Source organism: Rhincodon typus, chromosome 1, assembly GCF_021869965.1.
Source record: "Rhincodon typus isolate 14 chromosome 1, sRhiTyp1.1, whole genome shotgun sequence".
In the NCBI taxonomy this organism is placed as follows: Eukaryota; Metazoa; Chordata; class Chondrichthyes; order Orectolobiformes; family Rhincodontidae; genus Rhincodon; species Rhincodon typus.
The window spans coordinates 177,499,442-177,509,484 of NC_063332.1; the positions used below are offsets into that span (position 1 = coordinate 177,499,442).

At 38.7% G+C, this 10,043-nt stretch overlaps 1 protein-coding gene across 1 annotated transcript in view; it reads left to right on the forward strand.

Moving 5' to 3' along the window:
* The window catches only part of LOC109921791 (complexin-1), a 102,609-nt gene extending 99,101 nt beyond the window's left edge, over positions 1-3,508 (forward strand). The window contains exon 3 of the mRNA XM_048603276.1: positions 2,820-3,508. Coding sequence (XP_048459233.1) covers positions 2,820-3,014 — 195 coding nt within the window. The 3' untranslated portion in view covers positions 3,015-3,508. The remainder of the gene's footprint in view (positions 1-2,819) is intronic.
* Positions 3,509-10,043: the final 6,535 nt, after the last annotated feature.

The following is a 10,043-nucleotide window of genomic DNA, read 5'->3' on the forward strand; positions in this document are numbered from 1 at the left end:
AGAAGGGACAGCTGAGCCTGCATGTCCCACAGAATGGCAAGGAAAACATTGAACAATCATATGAATGTTGAATAATTAGTGAATGCAAAAATACCACATTAATTCTTCCACAATAAAGGAAATGACCCAACATCCCTATAATAGTTAATAAATGTCAACTGAGATGTCTAGGCCCGAAACATCAGCTTTCCTGCTCCTACGATGCTGCTTGGCCTGCTGTGTTCATCCAGCTCTACACCTTGTTATGTCAGTACATTGAGCTCTCTAAGCTAGTTTCTCAAATAAATAATGCACATGTGAATAAAGTGAAACTAATGGAATGTGAAATACTTACAATTGAAATATAATTCTACAAAACATCAGTTCTCTCAACTGTTAGTAAATGGTAATGGCATGGGCAGGAAAGTTGTGGCCATTATACAGAGTCTCTCTCTTTGACCAGGAGGCTGTTAAACAGGCTGCCCAGAGATACAGCTGATAGCAGTTTTCTTCAATGAATAGCTTCCTCAACCAATAAATCCAAAATATTTCGTGTGCACATCACTCACACTTTGAATTTTTAGATTTTTTGATTTGATTTGATTTATTATAGTCATGCATACAGTGAAAAGCTTTGTTTTGCAAGCAGTATGGGCTGATTTCAGCAAGCAAAAGATGTACAGATCAAAAAGACTTAGAGGCATACAGGTTACATTATTTGAGGCTAGGGTCCACTCAACAGTCTGATAACAGCTGGAAAGAAGCTGTTCCTGAATCTGCTTGTGTGTGTGTGTTCAGGCTTCTGTATCTTCTGCCTGATGGAAGAGGCTGTAGGAGATCATTACTGGGGTGCGATTGGTCTTTGATGATGTTGGCCGCCTTTCCGCAGCAGTAAGCCATATAAGTCTATGGATGGAAGGTTGGCTTCCATGATGATCTGGGCTGTGCACACCAACTTCTGTAGTTTCTTACGGTCCTGGGCACAGCAGTTGCTGTACCAGGCTGTTATGCACCCGGACAGTATGCTTTCAATGGTGCCACTGTCGAAGTTGGTGAGGGACCTCATGGACATGCCAAATTTCCTGAGCTGCCTGAGGAAGAAGAGGCGTTGTTGTGCCTTCCTGACGTGGGAAGTCCAGGACAATTTGTCAGTTATCGACACTCCAAGGAACTTGACGCTCTTCATCCTCTCACCCTCAGTTCCGTTGTTGTAGATGGGGGCATGTTCCCCTCCTTTCTTTCTGAACTCAATGATCAGTTCTTTAGTTTTGCCAATGTTGAGAGAGAGGTTATTCTCATTATACCACATCACCAAGCCCTCTATCTCTCTTCTGTAGTTTGGCTCGTCGTTGTTAGAAATCTATCCCACTACTGTGGTGTTGTCAGCGAACTTGTAGATGGCGTTCATTCAGAATTTGGCAACACAGTCATGGGTGTACAGGGAGTACAATAGGGGGCTGAGCGCACATCCTTGGTGGGGGGTTCGATGTTGAGTGTTATTGTGAAGGAGGTACAGTTACCTATCCTCACTGATTGCGGTCTGTGGGTCAGAAAGCTGAGGATCCAGTTGCAGAGGGTGGGGCCGAAACCAAAGTCTTACAGTTTTGAGATCAGTCTGGAGGGGATAATGGTGTTGAACGTGGAGCTGTAGTCAATGAGCACGAGTCTGATGTAGGTGTCTTTGTTGTCCAGATGTTCCAGGGATGAGTGCAGGGCTAGGGATATGGCATCCACTGTGGATCTGTTATGTCGGTAGGTGAACTGTAGGGGATTGAGGCAGGTTGGGAGACTGGAGTTGATGTGAGCACTTCATGATAATTGAGGTCAGAGCCACTGGGTGGTAGTCATTAAGTGACACTGCATGGCAAACAAGGACACACAGATCAAAGGGTGCTTAGACAGAGTGAGGCATATAGGTTACACTGCACACGCGGTGCGCATGGTAAGATCAACATTCGCAAGATCAACATTGTTTGAAATTAGAGAGGTCCATTCAGTCTAATAACGGCAGGGAAGAAGCTGTTCTTGAACCTGTTGATGCTTTTAAAGGGAAAAGACAAAAAAGGCAAGTGGAAGTGATGCACACATTGGGAATGTCACACTGTTCACAAGATCCAGCCCAGTGTTTATTATAGCACGGTTCACTGAAAATTCAATTCCAGTCGTTGTAACTTATTGATGTTTTATTAACATTGCCTCTATAATGCATGTATTATTGTCAACCCCAAAGTCTGTACCTTATGGATATGGACCAAGAGTTGGAAGTTGGGATTAAACTATATAGCTCATTTGTGGCTAGCATGGATATTATGGACCAAAAGGCCTCGACTGTGCTGTTATACCTTTCATGTCTCTCAGTAAGCAGAATAGATTTCACAATTCACATCATGTAGCTGTCATCTCTGCTGGAGAAATAAGCCTGCTCTTACTAGAAGATTCAGTTGTGAGTTACATTTACTGCTATTCCCGGAGATGTTCGAAATAAATTGATTGCTGTCAGTCCTCCTATAAGATCTGCTGGGCCTTTAACTGCTTGACTGAACTGTGTAAGTCAATACTCACTCATCAAAGTTAAAGTACAGCTGCATGGTAATAACAGCTTTGATGAGAGTTGGTCTGGGAAACTTTTTGTCAGCCCTTTCCATTAAACCTGAAAACTTGAAAATGAAGACATTGTTCCCCAATGAATAAGAGAGACCCAACCATCACACACACATGCTGTACAGAACAAGGTCATTTAACCCCTTAGGGTTTGAAGGATGTTTTCAGCTTCTCTGTCACATTACAATACCAGCAGACACACAGTGACATGATAATCAAACTCCTTTATGTTTTCACAGTATGGGATAAAAAAGAAAGAAGAAAAGGAAGCAGAGGCAATGGCAGCCATGGAAGCTCAGGCAGAGGGGAGCTTGACACGGCCCAAGAAAGCGATTCCTGCTGGCTGTGGGGATGAAGAGGAGGAAGAGGAAAGTATTCTGGACACTGTCTTAAAATATCTTCCAGGGCCTCTCCAAGATATGTTCAAAAAGTAATAACATGATTATATGCAAAATAACTCCAGGTTTTGTTGCTAAGTGTAAACCATTCTCATTATAAAATGAGAATTTATCATCATTCCAGCTAATTATAATTTGACTGCTCACCTCTTCCTGTGTAATGGCATGGAATCTTCATCACAACAGAATATCCAGGACAACGCTGTGTGGCAGTCTTGAAATAATCTAATCTGATAAGCCATGTTTATAGTCAAATAAAATCCAGATATTTAATAGTGAAAAGAAGAAACTTGTATCTTTTTATCGATGTGTGACCACTTTGACATTACAGGGCTCCAGCTAGCATTGATTCTTGTAGTTATTGCTCATCATACTAGTTAAATAAACCATCAGGTCACAACACTGGGTAATACCTACAATACACAGCTCATTTACCCAGTTTTAGAACTCAAATTAAACATTACTAATGCTGTTAATATCAACTTGTGGCAATTTTCCAATTTTGGATAGAACTTATTAATGAGTTTAAAGCCTGGGGATTATGGTGTGTTATATAATGGTCTGAAGCTTAACATATCCTATCAATTTTTTTTGACCGCTATGTTGATAGAGCTTTGATCTACTTACTTAATACAGATTAATGCCCCTAAAAAGCAATAGAATGTGATAATGTTCAGTATTTGTATCCTAATATTGCATAATTTCAACTCCAGATTTTACCATTTTATTATATAAATGTATATTAATATCCTGTTGGAATCATAAATTGTATTTTCTAAAATTTACTTCATAGTTCCCATATATTTTTACCTAACATCAATGCTAACAGTGGACAGAGACTTTGTGAATGTAAGCATTACAGCATAATAAATATCCTGTACAGAAATATTCAATGATCACCATACTTTGAGAATAAATCAAAGGGTTGTGCAATGTCAGACGATATACATTAATGTCACAATGTCCTGCTTCTACAGGCTGTGACATGGGATGATGCCTTTATTAAGCATCTGGCACGTCCTATGATGCGTCTCATGCAGACAGGGAGTTGACTTTGTTAAAAACAGTTAACTTCTCCATCCCCTAAATTGAAAACATTTTGCCATTTAAAGTGGGAAATGAGAATCTATGTATTTGATAATGCAAAAAAAACTGATTCCATCAGTTAATAAAACCTCTTGAATATCAAGTTGTATCATGTTAGCTTATATCTTTTTCAAAAATGCCACATAATGCATCATAATGTTTAAAAAATTTCCACTGTTTGCAGAAACCTGACTTTGCCAATCAGGTTCGCAATCACAGCAAATAATTAAAACCCAGCCCTTGGAACAGTTTTGTTCACAGTGTAACTAATCTTTATCATATAAAATTCAGGATGCAAACTTTCAATTTTGAGGAAATATTCAAACTGGTAGGCCACTGGCTCTGTGCTTCCCTTTGACAGCCATATAACCTGTGTAAAATAGACCCACATGAACTGAAGTGGGATGTCACAGCCAGGCCCCATCATTGTTAGCTCTGCTATTTTTACAGGATATTATCATGCCTCCTTTGTCACATATTTGGTATCTGGTGTTTGTCATGTTATGTATTAAAATCTGTCAGAACTGTAAATAGTTAATAATTATACAAAATCAAGCCATTTAAAATTGATGTAAGGAATAGATCATATTGCTGGACATGGGATAATCCCATGCAATTATCACTGTGAAATTCCAGGGAGTGTGGAGAATTCTTGTCATTTGATGATTATTATGACTTGTTTTAGTAGTTAAAACCACTATATCTTGAGTACTGTATTTTCCTCATGTCATACCAGCTGATAAAATATGACTCGGTAAAATATTAATTTTACCAACAAGGGAAAAGCCTGTGGTATTTGAAAATATTTTACGGCGATTAAATGCCATATTTCTCCTGGAACTCTCCAATGAGACTTGTGTTCACTGTAGGGTTGAAGGTGAAAACTACAGTTCAGCTTGACCTTGGAGTTAAACCATATGTGTCCTATTCAGAGTGGAATTGTGCAGGGTACAAGGAGCCATATGTTACATTTTGTAGGGAAAAGTCAAAATTAATGGGCTTGCTGAAGGACTACAAATATTTCTGAATTACAATTCACCAGAAAGGTCAGAATATTGACAGCATTTCTGTATTTAAGTAATGACCCCTGTATTAAAAAATGACGGCAGACTTGTCAATAAAATAAAAGCTAAGAACTGCAGATGCTGGAAAACTGAAACACAAACAGGAAGTACTGGAGAAACTCAGCAGGTCTGGCAGCATTATAGAGAGAAAAATAGAGTTAACTTTTCAAGTCCAGTGAGCCTTCATCAGAACATCAGGTTCTGATGTTTCTCCAGCAATATCTGAATGCAGACTTGTCACTTTACTTAGAACCCATACCCTACCCACCCCTTCCCTTTTCTCTGCCTTTCCTTCTCACTTCAATCAGCCTCTCACTCTCTCCCATCCTGCCCCACATACCTTCAATTCTGTCTCTCTCCATTCCCTTCTCTGCTCCCACTTCTCTCCTCCCTCCCTGCCACTTTATTTTATTCTCCCACCCGTTATCAGTCACACCCTCTTTCCTTTCTTGCACAGAAACAATATAATCTGTCCCCCTTCTCTCTCCCTTACCCCCTCCCCTCCTTTTCCTCGATTACCTGTGCCTACAGCCCCAGTTCCAACACTATTTTAACCATTGCCAGACCTTCCTCACAAAACAAATGAAAGCATTGCCTTCAAATTGAACAGTTTGAATATGATTTCTTTAAAACAAATACCTGTATTGAGTTTTAATTTTAATTAAACCAAAGAAAACATTGCTCCAGATTTATGATTGATGAGGTTTTCCAGTTTGGTATCATGTTGACGTTGGCCATAATGAAAAGGAACCGTTTATCTCAGGTACGGGTTCTTATGTCTGAACATCTTGCTGAATAGTTGAGTGTGTCCTTGAGATTATTTCACTTACAGCCTTTCTGTAGAATATAAGCAAGATACTGCTATCAAGAAAAAAAAACACAAATTTAATTTGATAAGCTCCACGTGTTTCAACAGAGAAAGCCATAAAGTAGGCTTGGCAGTCTTAAATATTTGCTCCAAAATACTGAAGCACATCAATAGTTTATATAAGACAGTGGCCTACAACAGGCATAAGTCTTGGAGTGTAAATTTTCAGTCGCTGTGCAATGTGCTTATATTTGTGACTGAGGCAGAACAAAAGCAATAATATTCTACTTCAACCAGTTAAGAAGGGAGACACAATGGGTAAAATTTTAACCTTAGCTGCCCTTTGGGAGACTGAAGAGACTGATGAGTTAATGCTGGTTTCACAAATCCCAGGATTGTACTTCCCATGGAATTCAGTGCAGAGCAATATCGGTAGGTACATAACCTCAGCATTCCATGCAAATCCCAAGGAAATCTCACCTGGGAACATAGTTAACATGACTCAATGACAAGCAAATTAACATTGGTGATTAGAGGGGCTAAGAGGGTATAAATATACTTTAGCCCAGCACCTTGATTTCAACAATCCAAGGCAGATACTGATCCAGCAGAGAAATGTGATTGAATTTGATTTAAGATTAGAACTGAATAGCTCCATTGTTTATTCAAATATAATTAGACATTTTTAAGACCTCATTGTTTGATTTCATTTTAATTACCTATGAAGTAATTTTAACAAATCTAATGCTAAAGGGCCATTTGGGAAACCAGGTTATATGCTAACAAGAATGGAGAAGTATTAAACAGAAACAAATACCATAATATTAAAAATTGGAGAGTTTAAAATATAATTCAAGACTGCCAAGCCAATAAAACAATGAGACTGCAATATATCTATTAATATACTGGTCTGTGTGAAAAACCAATTTGTTTCAAGTTAACTGTGTCTTTCAATGAGGCTGTTACATTTTCTCATTCTGGTTTCATTATTGTCTCCACAGAAATATGCTAATCACATTAAATTTACTGATAAGAGTCAAGGTTATTCTGTAGTTCAAACCTTTGTTGTGTCCTGAATTGAAGTGTCTGATACATTTTTAGTTGCTTTATCCACAGTCTGTCCATCATCAAACATTTCATTCATTCCATTTTGAAACATTTTAGGAAATTCAATTGGTGCTTCTTGTGATTTTTCAGAGCTTACGTGTTTTGTGTGAATTGGTGAATTTTGTCATGTGAAGGATTTGATCCTGTTTCAGGCTACATGCATGTTGTACTGTCCTAGTAGCAACTTAAAGTCTTTATGACTGAATATTACGTTGATTTTAGCAGCTGTGACATCACTGCATGCTGTCTAAATAGAATTTATTATAATGTTCATCTATGGTAAAATAAAATACAAATAAAGTGACTTCAATCAAATTTGTACATGTGTTTTTATTTGAAAATTAAAGGTCTCAATACTTTCAAATTACTCTGAAATTACATCTGGTATCTTTCATGAGGCTGCTAGAAACACAAAGTCTTCATTAGGGTAAGACATATCAATGTAGCAGATTTCCAATAAACAGCAGGCAAAGTAAACACAAGTAAAAAAGGTCATACACTCAACTTACTTCTTACTACATAGATTCAAAGTGACAGATATAAAAACAAGAAGTTCCTTTTCTTAATGGTGTTTTTAGCAAAGTCTCACCAATGACAGGGTAGGTTTGAATTTTGCATGTGCACATCAAGTGTCCATGTTTAAAATGTCTACTGCCAGAGGCAATGTCAGAAAATTATGCCTACCATCTTTTAGTGTGATTTCCCAAGATAAAAAGTATTTCAAATTATAATGACAACATCTCAATTTCTCTCCATGGTACTCATTGTAAAATGCAGCAGAGTGATGAGGCCTCAAAGAACAGAGGGGAAGATAATCATTTGTTTGTTTGCTCATGGCATCACCGGCTAGGGCAGTACTCAATGCCCACTGTAATAACTCATTGGGCAGTTTAAGAGTCTATATCGTGACTGTGGGTCTGGAGTTAATGTAGTTCACAGCAGGTTAAGGACAGTAGTTTCCTCCCTGAAAGGACATCAGTGAACCAGACAATTGACTGTGGTTATATAGTTGACATTAGATTAGCTTTCTAGGTCAGAAACTGGAAATTCTGAATTGAGTACCTTACCTCCCGACTCGCCAGAGCCTGTCCACCATTTACAAGGAGCAAGTAAGGAGTATGTTAGGTGGATGGGTGCAGCTCCAACAACACTCATGAAGCTTGACACTATCCAGGATAAAGTAGCCTGCTGGATCAGCACCTCATTCATCAATTTACACAATCATTCCCCTCACCAATGTAAGAGAAAAGATTCTTCATTGAGATGATGGATTTTATGTTCTCTAATTTTACACAAGATTCCATAAGATGCACAGAAACAAGCTATTCAGCCCAACAAGTCTGTGCTGTTCTTATGCTTCAATTGAGCCTTCTCTCATCATTCTGCATCTAAATCCATCACTCTAACCCTCTGTTCCCTTCACTTTCTTGTCTAGATGCTCTTTAAATGGGTCAATAATATTTGTTTCAATCATTTCCTGTGGCAGTGAATCCCATACGCTCATCACTCTCTAGCAGGTGAAGTTTTTTTCTGAATTCCTGTTTGGATTTCATGGTGACAATCTTAAACCGATGCCAGATCCCACGACATTGACTTTCCTGTTCCTCTGATGCTGCCAGACCTGCTGTGCTCCTCCAGCTCCACATTTTATCAACTTAAATTGATGTCCTCTGGTTATCCTCTTCCCCACAAGAGGAAACATTCTCTGCATCCAGTCCATTAAAACCGTTTTTTAAGAGAGAGGCCTGTCAACCCTTTCGCGATGATATAAACCACACATTGCCTCACTCCCTTTTCAGAATACAATCTCTCCAGTAATTGAAACTGCCTCATGACTGAAACAGTAAGATTCAGAAATACCCATATTAGGACCAGTGTCCTCCCTACATCTGCAACATGAGAACAATGTCTCAGACCAGATTGGAAAAAGACCTTTACTTATCAATAATAGTGTGTTTCTAGGATAAGACCGAGAAAAATGCTAAGCTTATTGAATAATATGATGATAATAAGGACCACAAGTATATAGAGAGGGGACGTTTCATTTGAAAAGCACCCAGGCATTTAAACATTGAGTTGAACTTTAGACAAAGAAGTGGATTTGAATTACTAGGGGGAATAATGAAGTAGTATTCACATTGCACTTACAATGAAGAATTGATTTATCAATGAAACAGCAGACCGATTGAGAAGCTCTTCAGATTCCAGTCAATCAGTGAATAACAGCAACGAATCTCAGTGAGACTGTGACTTCAGTTCAGTATTCACACAGCACATTCTGGTTGCAGCAGCTTGCAAACATCCCAGAGCAAAGGTCTTCCTTGGGAACTGGTTATGGCTGCAGTTCCTTTCCAATTTTAAATGACCTAATGCCAACTTAATCATGCAGCTTCAATGACAATGAATGATGACAGTGCTTTTTCTATAAAGGTTGGTGATTCATCTCCCTGGAACATTGGAAATGTGTTTGAATTCTTTCATGGGATGTGGATGTCACTGGGAGGGTCAACATTTATTGGCCACCCCTAACTGCACTTGAACTAAGTGGCTTGCTGGGTGATTACAAAGGGCAATTAAGGGTCAACCACATTTCTGTGGGTCTGGAATTGAGTGTAGCCCAGACCAGGTAAGGATATTCATTCTCTAAAGAACATTCATGAATCAGATTTTTTTTATGACAGCTGACAATGGTTTTCATAGTTACTATGAGACTATTTATTTTTAAATTGCAGATTTATTAACTGAATTCAAATGTTATCATCTACAATGGTGGGATTCAAATCCATGTTCCCAGAACATTAGCATGGGTCTCTGGTCCAGTGACCATACCATTCCATCCCCCTTTCTCCATAAACAGGGATAGGAATAGGCTACTGTGCTCCTTAAACCTCCTCTGCTATTTTAGATCATGGCTGTTCATCTACCTCAATGCCACATTCTCATATGATTCCCAAATATCCTGATGTCTTTAAGGACTCAAAACCCATCAATCTCTACTTG